Here is a 19,372-nt window from a genome sequence, read left to right on the forward strand (position 1 = left end):
TTCTGAATCTGAAGAAATTCTGTTCTTACAATGGTTCTAATAGGGAACTATTCACAGTTCAATGAAGTAAAAAATAATATCATGTATGCTATCAACCATTCTTTTTAAAAAGTAGTTTTAGTTATAGATGGACACAATACCTTCATTTTATTTATTTATTTTTTGTGTGGTGCTGAGATACGACCCAGTGCCTTGCATGTGCTAGGCAAGCCCTCTACCACTGAGCCCCCAAACCACAGTCCCAACCATTTTCAATACTAAATAACCCCCTCTCCTCTCCTTTGACTCTTCCCTTACATTTCCTCTGTGCAATATTGCTTTAATTCCAGCATACTTGATCCAGCAAAGCATAGAGATCTGCTGCCAATATACCCACAAACCACTTGTAAAGTTGTTCAAAAATATCAGAAAGAGCCCTAGCCTGGAGACCTGAGTTAGGAGTTAGGCTAGGAGACTGAGTAGCCTATATGGCCTTGGGCAAGTTGCTTTCCTTTTCTAGACCTGTTTCTTTACCTCAAACTGAGAATGGAAATATAGATGAGGTCTAAATTTGTGGGGATCTCACAGGTCAAGATTCCAAGGTGCAGTCCAAAAACGAAATCCGGTGGTCAACATACCTTGGAGTATCTGTTATAGTTACAGGGTAAGTTTCTTTGGTTTTCCCTTTATTAGCCAATGGATATAGTCTCAGTGAAAGGTGTCAGGTTTATTGGAAAATCTTCCGGTTTTCAAAGACGTGTTCTCCGGCCGGTTTCCAGTCACTAACTCTGGGTGACCTTGGGGAAAATTTTCCTGGCTCACAGTAGGGAGTTCCTTGTTACCCAGAAGCAGCTTAAAGACCTGAGGAGTGACTTGGAGAGCTTTCCAGGATCCCCCTTCTACAACCCGGGTGGCTCAGACTCGGAGCAGTCCCTAGTTGTCCTGCTCTTAGGTGCACAAGAAACTTAAACCTGCTGTGCGGGCTGAGGGCCACTCAGCTTCGGAGCAGGTGGCCATAGGTGAGTTCTTAAAGGGGTCGCCTGAATTTGGGTGGTATCTGAGAGGGTGATCGGTTGGAAACGCAGGCTGGGGAAGGAACGAAACTTCTCTCGCCGCCCTTAAACGCACTCATACTTTGAATTAACCACTTAGATTTTAAAATTCTCTACTGAAACCGTCAATTATTCTTAACACGTTAACGAGTCTCCCTGGTTTACATACCCCTTCTTGATGAAACCTCTCAGGTCTTTCACTGAGAGATAAAAGGTAACTTTAAAACGATCAGTACAATGTGAAGGCAACTCAGAGATGCCCCACCTCCCCGCAACTCTTCTTCCAAGTCCCACCCTCCACCGCCCCCTAACGTGGGCGGGGCCATCAGCCCTGGGTCCGCTTTCTCCAGTTGGGTATGCTCCCCCGGGGCGCCAGGCGCTTGTGCTGCTCACACGTGTTCAGTAGGGTTACGGGGTGTCTCGGACTGTGTATCTTGGATCTAGTGTAAGCGACGTCACTTGTTTTCACACACCTTAGCTCTCCCGGGCCTGGCGCGTTACTAGCTTAGAACCGCAAGACACACCAGTGGGCTATAGCGAGGTAAAGACGGGCTGTCCCAAAACCACCCCCGACCACCTGTGGAGTTTGTGTCAACTCCTTTGTCCTCGGAGCCACTTTGGTGGTTGCCTCTTTAAAGGAGGCGCTTCCCTCGGGATGCTCAACGGGTCCCCCTTCCCATTCCCCAGCCCCCTCCCGGTCCTCCTCCTCTTTCCAACCCAAAGGTAGCAGCGCTGAGAGCCCGGGGCTCGGCGCGAGCCGCCTCCTCACTTCCCATTGGCTGAGAGCGCCGGGAAAGCAGTCACGTGGGAGCGCGGCAGTCCTGCTCCGGGGCCGCCATCTTGGCGGAAAGTTTGGGGGGAGAGCGGCTGGGGGCGCGGAAGGAGGCGAGGTTCCGGGGGTGGGGCGGATAGGAGGCGAGAGGGCGAGCGGGTTAGTGGGCCGGCGGGCCGCGGGCAGCAAGGAGGCTGCAACAGCGGTCGAGAAGGAGGAAGAGGCATCGGGGGTGCGGCCGCCGAGGGGAGCTCCTCCCCCGTCCCCTCACCCCCTCAGCTGAGTCCTCCAGCCCGGGGCGGGGCGGGGGTACGTGGAGCGGGGTAGGGCGGAGGAGCTGCTCCGAGTCGGGCCCCGGCGCACCCCAGCTCCCGGTGCCCGCCGCTCACAGGAACTTTGTGGCGGCGCCGCAGGTGTGGGGGCCCGCGGAGGTGTGCATGTGCTGTGCGAGGGCGTCGCGGAGAGCGGCCGCTGCCCTGCCCGGCCCCCTCTGGAGTAGCCCGGAGGAGGCGAGCAAGGAGAAAGGCAAGCGAGAGGAGGGGGCCCAAGCAGGGCGGGGTGGCCAGTCCATCCGATCCCTCTCAGCGCACGCTTTGGCCTCAGCTGGCTTAGGGGCGAAGGGTTGGAGTGCCTTTTAAGCCACTCGCCCGCAGTAGCAGGTGGGGAGTGTGGATACTTATGTGGGGTGAGAGGTGACCCCCCCCTTTTAGGCTTTTAGTGCCTTTTGGAAGGGGTGAAGCTTTCGAGGAGAATTGAAAGCGGACTTTTGTCTGCTCTTAATTTGCAGGGGAACCCACCCCTAGAAAGAAGCTTTCTTACATTGGCTGACACTGCTGGGTTTGAGGCTCCTCCTTTCACTTGGGAAAACTTTGGAAGGTGGGCTTTTGAAATATGGCCGGGGATTTTTCCTTTCGAGACTAATGGGGAAATGTTTGTTTAACTACAATGATATTCTTTTCTTTAGTTCTTTTTCCTTTCTGTTTTGTGTTTTTAAAGGTGTGTGCCCTCTTCCTGATTCTGGAGAAAAATGCCGGTCCGGAAACAAGGTGAGAATTTATTTTGGAACACTTGTGGATGTCACTTGCTTTACTGTGCATCTGTTTTGTGTTTGCAGTTTTAAAAATGTTTGTGTAACTTGCCTCAGTTCATTTCAAAAGGTGGAGACACCTAAATGTTTGTTAAACTTAACTTTCTTGACATCTCTCTAGTGGTTAGAGAAACAATTTTACCCCCTTTTTGGAAATGCCTTTATAAATTCAGAATTTGAGTTTTAGTCTTTCACTTTTGTGAGCAACAGTGAGATACTAAGAACTGATATTTTGAAACTCTTAAAATTTGGATTATAATGACAAATTGTAGATAATCTGCATTTGCCTATCAGGTAATCTGAAACTAGGTTGTTAACACTTTGATCAGATGGTCTTTTATTATTGTAAATTATTAGTATGTTTTTATTACAGACTGCTCACGTTCCTGTTTTTTCTACTGTGATAATGTTTACATTTTTTCTTGATCATACTAGGGAATGTGTATACATAAACATAGTAATAGCAATTGACCTGGAGGATTTGGGGAATTGTTTAGATGTCTTGCAGAATCATTTAGCAAGTAATATTTTCTTGTAAATACATATAATTTTAATAAAACTCCTTTTTTCTTTTCAGATACCCAGAGAGCATTGCACCTTTTGGAAGAGTATCGTTCAAAACTAAGCCAAACTGAAGATAGACAGCTCAGAAGTTCCATAGAACGGGTTATTAACATATTTCAGAGCAACCTCTTTCAGGCTTTAATAGGTGGGAATTAAAATTTTATTTGTGGCCATCATGTGTCAGCTAGGCTTAATTCTTCTCTGAATTCAGTTGTTTTAAACTTTAGGGAAAGATGTACTTGGTTCTACATGAGACATTCAGAAACTTGAACATCTTCAATGACTTGTGTTTTTCATAGTTTGGACAGTATTCTTTCTAAAAATATCCAATAACCAAAAAACATTTCCTATGATTTTTTTTTTTTTAGCAGTTTTTGATAACAGTGTTATGTCTAGAATTAACTATTAAAAGTTTGGGAAATTGCGTAAATATTTCAGGACCCAAAAGGTAATGACTGAATTACTCTTAGCTTATTTCTGTATTTGACTTTAATTTCTCTCAAGTCCTTGAAGATGTTTGATACATTCAACCATGTTTAAGAATATTCATTCTCTTAACATAGACCTCTATTACTGGCATTTGTGGAGTCAGGATTTTAGACCTGGAAAATGATCTTAGAGATGGTCCTAATTATCTTATTTTACAGACAGGAAAACTGAAACTCAAATTCTTAAACTGGAACTTAAATTTGAGGTTGTGCATTGGTTTAAAGAATTGGACAAATAGTAGTCCTGAGTTTAATTCCTGACACTGCCAGTGATTGAATGATATGATACAAATTATTTAACATTTTTAGGCCAGAAAATTAACTGAAAATGTGGGTTTTTAAACCCTTTTCTTTTAAAACTAGATGGATCCTGTTTTCCAAAGTCTTAGATTTTGTATACAATCTCCGATGTATAAAACAAGGTGGTCTGTCTCTAACCGTTTTCTTCACGTACCTTGCAAAATTAGCAAACTACTGAACTAGAAAATCTGTTTCTTCTAGTTTTGAGGATTACTTTTTTTTTTAACACTATATAACATTTTAAAATAAGAAATATATTTCATTGTATTACATGTGTTTCCTTATATATGTCAACTGATGATTGATTTAATTTGAAGATTACTTTGAAGTTGGTGTACATTGTCAAATGATAAATTGATACTCTACTAAATTTGTTTTAGAATTAAGATTTTTGAGAAGACCTCTTGATACACCTGAAAAAAAATTAAATTTAACGTTATTATAGACTTTTAAAAACATACATTGAGAATAGCACAATATAATGAACTGCCATATACCTGTCATCTTTCTTAAAAAATTATCAATATTTTTCCTTTTTTGTTTAGATTAGTGGACTTTTTCTTTTCTTTTTATTTTAGCTGAAGCTTAAAGTCCAAGTGGATAATCAAATAGGTTGTTCTGGGGGGGAGGGGAATAGCAAAAAAAGGAAGAAGAAGATCATTTTTTTTTAATCATTTGGTTTTCTAGATCAACATTAAACCTAGGGTCACTTTTTAAAAAAAGCAGTAGGACTGTATATCCCTTTTTACATATATGCTAGACATAGTTAGGTAGACTATAATCTTATTGTGTGGGAAGGTCATGATTTGAGAAAATAAAGTGGTAATAGAGTAAACAGAATTTACCCTTAATTTTTCCCTAGATTGGGACTGGACTTGCTATGTTTGGAGGTATTTTTGACATATTCTTTTGAATGCTTATTCTTATGCATAATTGAACTTTTTGAGTTTTTTACTCAAGTTTGTATTTGTCAATCTATATGTTCTGTATAATTTCATTGGTTGTGAATTTACTTTGATATTTGAGTTTACTTATATTTTAATGTTTTATAGGATGTGGTATCAAATTTTGGTGTAAGAAAAGTAATAGGTCTTTAGGAATTTTGAAATAGATAAATTTAGTAAGGTTTTTGTGTTTCCATACTGTAATTAATTGTTGAAACTACTGAATTTTGTGTTTGCTTCTCAGTCTGAAAATTTTTAGACCAGTAAGAATTTCTTTTTCTGCCTTTTTACTTTGTAGCTTTGCCATTGTTTATGAAATAGTATCATAATACATGTTAAACCTGTAACTTGCCCTAAGATTAGGAGCAATCCATTGTGTCCATAGTATGTACTGAATAATCTTGGATTAATTGTTTTTTCTTCAGTAGGTGGCACTCTGTCTTCTGAGCTAGTACCTGTAGACTACTGGATTAAAAGGAGACACATGTCTTGGCCACCTGAGTTACTTGAAAGTCATTTGGTGTTAAGGTGTTTTAACTTCTGTGGTTTGGGAATAATTTGCTTAGACAAATTAGTGAATTATCTAGTTATCTGGGATGTTGACTATCTTTGAACTTATACCAGCATTAATTGTTGATTGAACTGTTAGTTTGTATATTTACTGTTTCTATGCATTTTAAAAAAATTATGTGATGTTTTAGGTATTTGGGTGTTATGGAAATATTGATTTTCCTCTCTGTAGTGGGTATATTCCATGTACTAGGTGTCTGGTACCTTGGAGTTACTTAGAAACAAACATGTATGTACTGCACTACATATTTTCTAAGATAGTAGTTTTAAAATATTTAGTACTTTTCGATTTGGGATGTATTCTTAAAATGAAATGTCATTTTTAATAATAGGCTGTGGTTTTTTTTTTGCAATTTTAGTGGCATATGAAATGATAGTGTAATTTATTTTTTCAGTTTAATGAAATATGGAAATCATTGGTAGTATCCTTGAATGATGACTTAAAGATTTAAAATTTGCTGAAAGTAGTGAAGTTTTTATTAACTTTAGAATTTCAGCTGATAAGTTTTTTCTTTAGAGCTGAATATTTAGATACACACACAAATATTACCATGAGTTGCACTTTTGTTTCATATTTATTCCTGAAACCTATCTGGTGATTATTTTTGTATAAATGAAATATAAAGTCTGCCTAATTTTACTCCCTGAGTTAGGTGAGAACAATTTGAGAACTTTATGTATTTGATTTTGTGTTTCCATTTTCTGTACTTAAATTTGAAAAGTTTTTGAGGAAGATACATCAAGATATGGTTTGAGTACATTCAGAAACACTCAGATGTTCAGGTCTATAGGTTTCAGGTCACTTCTGATTCTAACGTATATGGGATCTGAGATGATCCTGGTGGTCCTTAGAGATTTCAGACCTCTGCAGTTATTTCTGGTGGGAACAGAGAACACATCTACTTTCCTTGTGCACAGGATCGTGGGCTCAAGATCAGGCTGGCTTTAGAGATGAGTGAGTTGAGTGTGATTTATGTATTTGGTCTGCAATGAATACCAAGCTTTTAAAAATTATTTTTAAAAATAAATTTTATTGTGTGTATTTGAGGCTTACAAAATGATGTGATAGAGTACATAAGATGGTTACTTACAGTGAAACAGATTAACCTATCATCTCACGGCTACTTTTATTTTGTGACAAAACAGCTAGAATCTAAGAAAAATTCATAATACTGTCTGATTTTATTAACTTTAGTTCTCATTTTGAGCATTAAATTTTGAAATTTGTTCATTTTATATCTGCTATTCTTGTATTCTTTTGCTTAAATCTCATTTTCTCTTCTTCCTTCCCCCACTATTTCATTCTCAATGTGTGTATTTGAACCCTTTTCCCCTCTAAATATTGTACATATAAGAGTGAAATCATGCAACATTTTCCTTCTGTGTCTGACTTAATTAGCATAATGTCCTCTAGGTCCATCCCTGTCATGGCAAGTAGGATCCCCTTTTTAAAGTCTAATTATTTAATTTTGTGTGTGTATTTAAACATAGACACCATGTTTTCTTAACCTGTTAATCCGTTGATGGACATTTAGTTTGTTTCCATATCTTGGCTATTGTGAAAAATGCTGCAATGAACATGGAAGTACAGGTGTCTTTACAAGGTGGTGATTTCATCTCCTTTGGGTATACCTATACCCAGATGTGAGATTGCTTGATTGTATGGTAGTTTTATTTTGAATTTCTTTAGGACCTGCTATAGTATTTTTCTTAATGACTGTATCAATCTAAATTCCCACCTACATTGTACTAGGGTTCCTTTTTCTCCCCACCAACATTTGTTATCTCTTGACTCTTTGAGAATGGCCATCTTTAAGTATGAGGAGATCTCTCTAAGTGGTTTTAATTTGCATTTCCCTGATGATTAGTGATGTTGAGCACCTTTTCATATACTTTTTAGCCATTTTTATGTCTTTGGAGAAATACTCTTCAGGTCCTTTGCCTATTTTTTAATTGAGTTATTTGTTTTTCTGCTATTGAGTTGTAAGAGTTCTTTATAAATTCTGGATGTTAACTACTTGGAATATATGTGAGTTGCAAATATTTTTTCCCAGTCTCCAGGTTGCCTTTCTAATTTTGTTGATTGTTTCCTTTAATAGCAGTCTTATTTTATTTGTGCAGGTATTTTAGCATTAAGGTGGATAATGTAATAACATTTTGAATTTTTTTAGTTCCTGATTCATTTGTTGCTGCTCTATTAACTCTTAATAGTTTCACTAGACCTTATAAATATGGTAAAGATCATTACCATGCCCTTATTTGTAGATACCAGGTGTCAGAAGTACTACTCCTTTACCATGTAAACCATTTTGAAAGGTATTATTCAGAAAGTTGAAGTATATTCATATTGTTGTGAAACAGATCTTTGGAACATTTTCATCTTGCAAAACTGAAAATGTATAAAACAGCATTTCCTTTTCCCTTCACCCCTGTCCCCTGCCTCTGATAACCACCCTTTTACTTTGTTTCTATGAATTTAAGTATGTTAGACACCCCATATAAGTGAAAATATGCAGTATTTATCTTTTTTGTGATTTGTTAAGTGACATAATTACTTAGTATGTAGTCCTAAAGGTTCCTCCTGTGGTAGTAGACGACAGTATTTCCTTCCTTTTAAAAGGCTGAGTAATATTCTATTGTACGTATGTCACATTTTATTTATTCATTCATGTAAGGATATTTACATTGCTTCTTTTGGCTATTATGAATAGTGATGTTATAAATATTAGTGTGTAAAAATATTTGAAGCTCTACTTTCTGTTCTTTTTAATATATAATCAGAAGTGGGATTGTGGGATCATATGGAACTTACATTGTTAATTTTTTAAGGAACCACCATCTTGTTTTCCATAGGAGTTGCACCACTTTTCAATCAATCAACAGTACATGGTGTTCCACTTTCTCCATATCCTTGACAATACTTGTTTCCTTAAAGAAAATTTTTTTTATTATAGTCATCTTAATCATTGTGAGAATGGGATTTCTTTTAAGTAAAAATAATGGCTAACATTTATTGAGCACTTTTAGGTGCTAATACAAGTATTTCATTTTGTCATCAGAATCTGTGAGGTGTATATTCACCAATGAGGTGAGGATACCATTTTATTGATTAGAAGACTGAGGCATTGAGAAATGACCAATTTTGCTCCTGGACACTTAGAGTTGTATAGCCAGAAATTGAACTGAATTAACCTTAAGCTGCTTCTTACCTTCAGTGATTAGAATCTTTATCATTATTTTCAAAGCTGAATGTTTTAAATATAATAAAGCACACTAGTGCATATTTAAGGCAAATGTTGATTTGTAGGGTCAGTGGTCTTTTTTTTCCCAATAATTTGAAAGAGAAGGTTTATAATGAATTGTTTTTGTAATGATGGAATTTTGAAAAGTGTATGTACTTAGTAATCAAGGTTTGGGAACTTCCAGCTATAGTGGTAGAATGACATTTCTGTGTGTGTGTGTGTGTGTGTGTGTGTGTGTGTGTGTTTAATTATTTTATTGTAACTTATACATTTCAGTCTGTTGCTAACGTTTGTGTGAAACTTTGCAGGCTAGGTTTGAGCAAGAATAGCTGAACATAGAGTAGATGTTGGCTAAACCTTTATGTAATTGAAGGAGAATTTTATTAACTTTTTACTTGGTGTTTTTGATTTAATTAGATTGAATTATTTGCTAGTAGTTATGCTTATTACAGCTTTAATGCAGTGTTTTAATTGTGTCACATCTGGTTAAATTCTCTTTTGAACCTTGGAATCACAGAATTGTAAAAGCATTCTACTTGGGGGTCAAATGTTTCCTCAGTACAAGATTTAGACTAGGGCCAGGTATTATATTTAGTTTTCATGTCTCTTAACTCCCCTTTTATCTGGGAATACAGTTCCCTTCTACTCTTAAAAATTAAATGTTTTTCATTTTGTGTTTATCTAAGTTTTACTTTGGGTTATAATCAGATTTTGTATTACTGGCTTGTATCTAAGAGGTACCCAGTGTCATCTGCCCTTCCTTAGTAATATTAATTAATTAGTTTATTAATTTTGTGGTATTGTGGCTTGAACCTATAGCCTCATGCTAGATAGGTGAATGCTCTATAACTGAGCTCCATCCCCAGCAATTTTTTAAATTTTGAGACAAGATTTCCCTTAGTTGCCCAGGCTAGCCTCCAACTGGTCAATATTCCTGCCTCAGACTCCCAAGACCAGCAGCAATTTTAATTTCCCAATTACGTATTCTTATTTCTCTGTAGTCTCCTCCCTTTGCATCTCATAAGCATTATGGGTGGAAACACTTTTGCTCTTCAGCAAAACTATTACCTAGATTTAGCATCCATTGATGATTCTTATTTGAACAGTTTTTATTATGATTATTGAAAAGTGACAGTTTTCTGACAGCAAGCAGCACTTCTCTTCATTTTCCAATTAACAGTTGGCATTTTACTGTAATCAGAAGCACTCCTTCTTGGTCTGTCACAAACTCGCAGACTTCTATTTCTTTCAGTGGTTTGCCATTTGTTGCCATCCTTAATGATTTTGGTGCTCAGATTGTTTCAAATATAGCCAGTGTGGGGTCCCTCTGAAGCTTGCCCTTGTTTTTTTATGACATGCCTCATCATTTTTTATTTTTTATTTTTTTTGAGCACATCATTTATTTTGGCATAACTAGACATCCCTAGTTTGTCTTATACTCATCCATCCTTCTCCAGCCTAGGAATCAGCCATTTCTCCAAGGTGCTTTGGTTCTTGTTAGTATGCACTTAGTTTTAAGGAGTAGTCATGCAAGTAATGTTAGTTGAATATTGTCTATAAAGTGCTGATATAATTTATTTTTGCTTGCTAGTTTGTCTTATTTCCTGTTTCTAGTGTATGAAATACAAACTGCGTGTAATATATACTTCAGTTTTATAGGATATTCTTTACTCTTTGAGGATCAAAATGGATTTTTAAATGTTTATTGGTTTAGGAAAAAAAGCAGAGTATCTATGTTTGAGTAGATCTGTTGTATATTTTGGTGTATAAAATCATTGTATTTGCTTTTAGTCAATTAATTGATAGTTTTTCACATCTGAAATGGCAAGATTATATTTTCATGTTCTTCAGCCCTCTAGTTTTTATAAAGATAATGCATATACTGCGTAAAACATTAAGATCTGGTAACTACACTTTATATAAAATCCAAGGGAAAACATTCTCGTGCCAAAGATAACATTCTTAATCCATGGAATGAATATTCTTTTAGAATATTATTCTGTGTGTGTATGTATATATATACATGCTTTCATCTTGAAAAACAAGCTTCTTTCATAAGTAAAACGTAATAAAATTGTTTCCTATTAAGAATTGATATTTAAAATTAATATGTAAGGTGAAAAAATATATCTGATTAAAATTATTCTGGAAAATCTTCCAGGAATTTAACACTATTGCTCATTGACTGCAGCACACTTTTTTTCTCCTCTAGTGGAAAGAAATCAGTTTGTTTATTTATTTATTTATTAGTTATAGGCGGACACAATATCTTTATTTTATTTTTATGTGGTGCTGAGGATCAAACCCAGTGCCTCACGCATGGTAGGTGAGCGCTCTACCACTGAGCCACAACCCCAGCCCAGGAATCAGGTTCTTTAGTTGAGCATCTGATGAAGTAGTTGACTGTGTTTAAGTGACCTCTTGTACTGAAAACACATTTTGAAGAACAATACCCTGCATAGTGAGGTACAGCAAGAAGCTCATATCATTAGAGGCACATGAAAACTAAGACTACCTGAGCCAACAATCTTGTCTCCTCTGAGTTTTTATTTGGGACATTTACTTATCTAGTAGACAGAATTGGTAGAATTGCCTTTTATAGCATGGCATGGGGAGGTAGTGTAGTTGAATTTCCTTAAACGTATATAGTGAGATTTTTTTGTACTATACATAATCATTTTTTTTTCGAGCTGCATCTTTTTTTTTTTTTTTTTTGTGGTGCTGGGATTGAATCCAGGGCCTTGTGCATGCAAAGCAAGCACTCCACCAACAGCTGTATCCCCCAGCCCCATAATCTTCTATCTCAGTAGATTTGTACCAGCTTAATAGATTTTTTTTTTGTAGCTTTATTAATTTATTTCCCTAGGAGCATTAGGTTTGTAATTTTTTTTGAATTATAAAAATTGCATTTATATATGTGTATTGTTTTTCACATTATTTCACCTTTAGGACAGATTCCTAGAAGTGAGTTACTTGGCCAAAGGAGGTATGCATTTTAAAGCTTTTGATCTAATTTGCTAAATAATTTACTCTTAGGAATATCATATCAATTTAGTTTTTTAGGTACTATGCGGAAGAATGACTGACTCACCATGCTGCAAATAATAGAGTATTACCTATATCATTTTAATGTTTTCTGCTCTGATATGTGGAATATATCTTTATTCATTTTGGTGTTTTATTGTGCATTTCTTTGATTAAATATCCAAAGATATAAAAAAGTCCTTTAGTTATTTTCTTCTGTGAGTTATCTGTTTATGTCATGGCACTCCCTGCCTCTCTTTTTTTCTTTTTCCTTAGAGGTTAAAGTCTATATTAGGCATATCAACTCTGTCTGCCATGTAAGTTGTAAATAACTTCCCTTGTCATTTGTTTTCAACTTGGATTTTTTTAAAAAAACAGATGTTTGTTTATGGTTACATTTATCAATATTTGTCTTTGTGTCATCTGCCCTTGGTATCATGCTTGGAAAAGCTATCCCCAATTTTATAATCTATCCCCAGGATTATAAAAACATTCACCTATATTCAGTTTTTTCAAGATTTTTTAAACATTTTTTTTTTCTTTTTAAATTAATTTTTATTGTAGGTTGTTCAAAACATTACATAGTTCTTGATATATCATATTTCACACTTTGATTCAAGTGGGATATGAACTCCCATTTTTACCCCGTGTACAGATTGCAGAATCACATCAGTTGCATTTGGAAGTTATTTCATGTAAAGTATGAGCTTGTTTAATATTTTCAATATAAATTTATTATTTGTTAACTCTCATACTTTTTAAAAAAATTAACATTTTTTCACTAGTTTTAGATTTACAGAAAATTTGAGTAGTTCCCAAATCTTCATCTCACCTCCTCCCCTAATATCAGTATTATACATTAGTATGGTATATTGATAAAATTGACAAGTCATTAGTTCATTGTTATTATACAAAGTTCATAGTTTACTTTAGAATTCACTCTTTGCATTATACCTTGACAGATCTGGCATATATATGTGTGTTATTTTGTCACTTGTATTATCTTTGCCAGGGTCATATAGAATAGTTGGCCCTAAAAATCCTCTGTGTTCCACTTGTTCTCCTCCCTTTGTCCTCCCACAATTCATGGAAACCATGATCTTTTTGCTGTTTCCATAGTTTTACCTTTTCTAAAATGTCATATAGTTGGAATTATAAGTATGTAGTCTTCAGATTGGCTTCTTTAACTTGGCATTGTGCATTAAGTTTTCTTCATGCCTTTTTATGACTTGATACTGCATGTCTTTTTATTGCTGAGTAAGAACCTCCATTGTACTCCAATGGAAGTTCTATGGTTTATCTATTAAAGAACATCTTGATTGCGTCCATGTTTTATCAGTATGAATAAAACTGCTATAAACATTTGTGTGTAGCTTTTTTGTGGAGGGGTGAGGGTCTAAGGATTGAACTCAGGAGTACTCAACCACTAAGCCACATCCCCAGCCCTATTTTGTATTTTATTTAGAAACAGAGTCTCACTGAGTTGCTTAGTACCTCGCCATTGCTGAGGCTGGCTTTGAACTCATGATCCTCCTGCCTCAGCTCCAGAGCCTCTAGGATTACAGGCGTGCACCACTGCTGGAGGTTTTTATTTATTTATTTTTAATGGACACAAGTTTCAACTCATTTGGGTAAATACCAGTGGGCATAATTACTAGCCAAAATGGTATTACCATATTTAGTTTTTAAGAAAAACTGCCCAAACACTCTTTCAAAATGGTTCTACCTCATATCAGTGATGTGTTGTTCCACATCCTTGTCAGCATTTGGTGTTGTCAGTACTTCAGGTGTTAGTTATTGTTATTTTTATAGGTTTCTAGTGCTCTCTGTTCATTTTAATTTGCAGTTCCCTAATGACATTTGAGTTAAACATCTTATGCTCATTTGCCATCTCTGCATCTTTTTTAGTGAGTTGTCTGTTGATATCTTCTGCCGTTTTTTTTAAAATGGGATAATTTTTTTCCTTGATGAGTCTTACGAGTTTTTCTAGTAAACCAGTCCTTTTTCACATAAGTGTTTTGCAAATATTTTCTCCTGTTCATGTCTTGTCTTGGTCATTCTGTCGTTTTTTTATTGCATCAAATAAAATTTTTTCTTATAGATTAGAAATGTCATCTGTGTTGTGTTATATTATTAGATATTATTGGGTCTGTATTTATGATTTTGTTCTGATTGTGAGTTAGTATTGCCTTATTTCTTTAGTTTGAAAAATGTTTTATGTTTGTCAATTTTTCTGTTTAGGATGATGGGAATTTCTGCCTATTTGAAAATTTCCTTCCTTTCATGTCTTACTCCCCTTTTGAGGATATTCCTATAATTCTGTAATGCCTCTGACTTCCAGGGTTTGTACACTTTGAATTAGTAAGAAAGTAATAAAGGCAATGAAAACTTTTTACTTATATTTAGAGACTTTTGAAATTAGTTATCTTGGAGATTTCCAAAGGCATTTTTTAATTTAATAAAGGAATTTAATAAAGGAATTATTTTACTGTGTTCCATTGGATTTTGTGCCTTCAAGTTTAATAATTGAGAATTTTTTCATGTATGTGTTAGAACTTTTTGTGGCTTTGAAATTTAGAACTTTGATCAGGAACTGTACTTGTAGAGATTCAGTTTAGTCCAAAACCAGGAAAGCACTCTCATACTGTGAAAATGAGTACTGGACTGTGGTAAAGACAGATCCAACAGGTTCCAGCAAAATTAATGTTTTTAGTTGTGAGTCATTTAAAATGTAATTTTCTCCTAATGTATATTTTAGCATTTTTTTGCATTCTTTAGCATATCATTATTTTCAAAGGAAATGATTTTTTTCCAGGGTAATAAATAAAAATGTAATTGTTTTACTTATGTCTTGTGTATATCTAGGTGAACTATTTGGAATCACTCAGTCTATTAAATGGCAATCCTTTTGAGTCTTCCTGTACTATCTCATCATTTTTACAGTTTCATAGTAAAGATTTAAGTTTGGAAGTTGAACTCAAATGTTTGCCTAGGTTTATTGAAGGACTCTGTTATCTTACATAGGATAGTAAACTTGGAAGTTCCTGATAAAATAGTAATAAGATATGTGACTTTTAATTAATAGTTTGCTGTAATTCTATTTTATTTTTCATAATGTGTATGTATATAAAATTATGAGAAGCCCTTATTATTGACACTGGATATTGAAACATGCATATTGATTCCTTCCTTCCTTCCTTCCTTCCTTCCTTCCTTCCTTCCCTCCCTCCCTCCCAGGGATGGAACCCAGGGGCACTTAACCACTGAGCCACATCCCCAGTCCCTTTTTATATTTTATTAAGAGTCTCACTGAATTGCTTAGGGCCTTCCTAAGTTGCTGAGGCTGCCTTTAAACTAGAAATCCTCCTGCTTCAGCCTCCTGAGTTGCTGGGATTATAGGTGTGTGCCACCATGCCTGGTCACACAGGTTGATTTCTATAAACCAAGATCGAGAAATTTTTGTGCACACATTTCATAAAAATTTAAAATAAATATGTTTAAACTTCTGTAGGATCTTATAGCCATATTTTTCAGGTTTTGGGGGTCTTTTTGGCAGTGCTGGAGATTGAACCCAGGTCCTTGAGCATGCAAGGCAAGCACTTTACCACTCTTTTTAGATGTTTTTCATTGAAAAACTGAGGGGTTAATATATTTTTTTTTCCTTCAGCTTTCTCTATTTTCTGAAGACATTATTGTTGTATCACATCTCACCTTTTAATTTTTTTAATCCTCTTTTTGAACTTATTCACCACATTGGTATCTTTTGGTTGAATAACTTCAGTGTTTTAGAATGAACTCATTATTTATTTTCACAAAGTTATTTTGAAAATAACTTGAATTTTGTGTGACTTTGGCGTATTAGATTTTCAGGAAATATCCAAGATTCTACTATACTAGGACTTACCATTTGTATTTGTTTTCTATTGACTTCTCTTTAGGTGTTAACTTCTGTTTTATTTAAGCTAGGTATTTTAGAACTCTCTCCACTAAAGTTTAGTAAAGAAGTGGTAAAAAGTATTATTTGAATCCTAGAATGTCATTTTATGGAAATACTTAACTTGTTGCTATGATAAGTTCTAACCAGTCTTTTGGCTAAATCTTATAGTTAGGATCTGTGGTGTAATCTCTTTTGACATGTAAAATGCAGTTATCCAAAGACTGCTGATAACATGGGGGGTGGGTAGCACAGGTATTTTGTTCTCAAAAGAACAACTAGCTGTGAATGCATTTTTTCCCTGCAGACAGTGCACTTTTAGATTAGATGCTCCTTTCAAAAAAAATCTCAGCTGACATAACTGAAGAAATTGTAATGGGGAGTTTCTGAAGAAGGGTTATTATGTTATTTATCACTATAGTAGTGGGACACCCTAAAGATAAAGAAATGTGATGAATAAATAAAATAAAATGTATAATGAAGTTGAGGCTGTCAGATGGTGGAATATTAGTCAAGATTTAAAGGTATTATTTTTCTTTTAAGGAAAATGATAATTACAACAAATTATCATATCACAGACTTTGCCACATTGCACATATATTACAAAAATATTTCAGTACTTTTGCATTTGATTTTAGTTAGGCAAGAATGGTAATCTTACAGTTGGGAATATGTGGCAGTACCAGTTACTCTGATGTCAGTAAGATAGAATTCTAAATAGCTAAATAAGTATTAAACCCACATGTTGAATCCCATGCACTTTGCTTATTTAAGCGCTCCTTTAAACTCTTACTCAGCTTATTTTGTGGTAAAATACATATATTGTGAAGTTTATCATATTAATCATTTTTAATTTTATATCTCAGTAGCATTAAACACATTCTGCAAACCATCTCCACTATCCATCTTCAGAACTTCTTCATCAACTCAAACTGAAACTGTACCCATTCAGCAATAATTCCTACTACTCTGATTCTCTCACTCTACCTTCATCCTCTAGTGTCCACTGTTCTACTTTCTGTCTATATTATGAATTTTCCTATTTCAGGTACTTCAGTTCACATAAGTGGACTTATATAATTTTTATTCTTTTATGTGGCTTATTTTACTGCTCAAAAGATTGACTCATTCATGTTGTTGGATGTATCAGAATTTTACTCCTTTTTAAGACTACACAGTGTTCCATTGTACATACCAGATTTTGTTAATTTATCTTTTGAGGGATGTTTGGATTATTTTCACCTTTTAAAAGGCTACTGTGAATAAGTCTGCTGTTATCATTGGTGTACAAATCTGTTTTAGCCCCTGCTTTCAATTTTTTGTTTTGGGTATATATATCTAGAAATAGAATTGCTGGGTCACATCCTAATTCTTGGTTGTAGTATTTTGAGGAACCACCCTATTATTTTTTGACAGCAGCTGCATCATTTTACATTCTTAACCAGCAAGGCACAAAGGTTCCAATTTCTCTACATCCTTTATAACACTTGTTACTTTTCGTTTTATTGTTTATTTTTTGTTTTATAATAGCCATCCTAAAGAGTGTTTACTTAGCTTATTTATTTATTTTTTTTAACTCTGATACAGTTAAACTAAGATGGACACGCGTGCATGCGCATACTTTGGTACTGGTGATTGAACCCAGGGCCTTGAACACGTTAAGCAGATGCTTTATTGCTGAGGTACATCTGCAGCCTTTTGAAAAATACACATTTTGAGACAGGATTTTGCTAAATTGCCCAGTCTGGCTTTGAATTTGTAATTTCTTGCCTTATCCTTAGTAGCTGGGATTATACCCATGTGCCACTGAACCCATCCAAGATGGATATTTGATTCTTCTGTTGTAGGAATTTAGAGCAAATTAGAAAGGACTGTTCAGTATATGAATGTAGGATGTAGAATGGAGGCATTTCAGTTGACAAGAAGGAAGATGTTGGTGAACTTTTGAAAAATTCACATATGAAATTCCTTGATTATACTAGTTCAGTATAATGCTACCGTGTTAAAATTGTATTAGTGTAGATCTCTGTTGTCCCGTGCAGTAGTATCTAATTATGTATGACTATTTAATTAAATCTATATACAATTATAAATTCAGTTCCTTATACTCGTCACCTTTCAGTGGCCACATAAAGCTTGGTTAGGGCAGCTAGAGAACTTTTTTTTTTTTTTGGTACTGGGGATTTAGCCCAGGGGTGCTTAATCACTGAGCCACATCCCCATCCCTTTTTATTTTTATTTTGAGCCAGGGTCTTGCTAAGTTGCTTAGGACCTTACTAAGTTGCTGAGACTGTCCTTAAACTTATCTTTCTGTCTCAGATTCCTGAGTTGTGCCACCACACTTGGTATCAAAACAACAAACAAACAAATTTTTATTTCATTGCAAAAAGTTGTTTTTTTTTAAAATCAGCATCTAGATTTTTATTAGAGGTGTTATTAAAGGGTAATATAGCAATGTTTTTTTAAAAATTTTCAGATGAAAGATCATGCAGGAATTTGTGTTGAAATTTAACAAGAGTTAATAAAAATAAAATTTCACAGTGATGTAGGCTACTTATCTTGAGATATTGATGATTAATAATAAAATAATAATAAACAAGAAGCAGAAGTTGTTCTCAGTGTTATTGTGCATGATTTTATACAGGAAAATGCCCACTTTTACTGTTAGACATTGTTCAACATTCATCCAATGTTCTTGGGAGCAAAACACTGTAGGAATTCTAATGTATATGTACATAAATACACGATTTTCTAATTTTGTTTCTTGGCTTGCTTTTTTTTTTTTCAGTTACATCTTGTATTTTAGCTGAAAAATCATATATACATATTTTTTTTCACAGTCTTATATATTAAACTTAATAATTATCTTCAATGAAGGGAGGCAAAAATAACCAAGAGATTAAATTGCATGACAAGGACAATAACTGGCATTAACCATGAAAAACCCACAAAAATATGAACATATTTAAAAAATGAAAAAAAAAATTATGTAGTATTTGTTTAATCTTCAACTCCTGGCCCTGAGTGAAGCTTGTTTTTGAGGGAGGGGTCAACCGTGCTGTAGGAGAGGATCCTGGTGTTGGTCATTGGCTTGCTTTTGATGTCCTTAAACTTGTTCATCTGTTCTCTCTATATTCCCTGTTAACAGAAATTGGGTCCAAAAAACTTGATTTGGGTTGGGATTACACAATTTTTGGTAAGCACACTTTGTAGGTGATTTTTTGATATTGAATTTTTGTTTCCTTTTGTGATAGTTAACGTGTTTTATACAGTGATTACTGGTTTATAAAATGCTTTCTCACACAATTTTATTCAGTAATATTCTTAATACCTTGTGATGTAGGTTAATACTATACTTATTGTGCAAACATTAGTTTTTTTTTGTTGTTTATTTGTTGTTTTTAGTACCAAGGATT

The 19,372-nt window shown here is 35.1% G+C and overlaps 1 protein-coding gene across 11 annotated transcripts in view; it reads left to right on the forward strand.

The window, feature by feature from the left end:
- The first annotated feature begins 449 nt into the window (after positions 1-449).
- Positions 450-19,372, forward strand: part of Dlg1 (discs large MAGUK scaffold protein 1) — a 251,443-nt gene continuing 232,520 nt past the window's right edge. For 6 of the 11 annotated variants that reach the window (XM_076868822.2, XM_076868829.2, XM_076868830.2 and 3 more), the window contains exons 1-3: positions 2,121-2,328; positions 2,800-2,849; positions 3,468-3,599. In XM_076868822.2, the coding sequence (XP_076724937.1) occupies positions 2,831-2,849; positions 3,468-3,599 (151 nt within the window). In that variant the 5' untranslated portion in view covers positions 2,121-2,328; positions 2,800-2,830. The other 5 variants (XM_076868823.2, XM_076868826.2, XM_076868827.2 and 2 more) reach the window with 5 other exon arrangements.

The sequence above is a fragment of the Callospermophilus lateralis genome, chromosome 10 (assembly GCF_048772815.1).
Source record: "Callospermophilus lateralis isolate mCalLat2 chromosome 10, mCalLat2.hap1, whole genome shotgun sequence".
In the NCBI taxonomy this organism is placed as follows: domain Eukaryota; kingdom Metazoa; phylum Chordata; class Mammalia; order Rodentia; family Sciuridae; genus Callospermophilus; species Callospermophilus lateralis.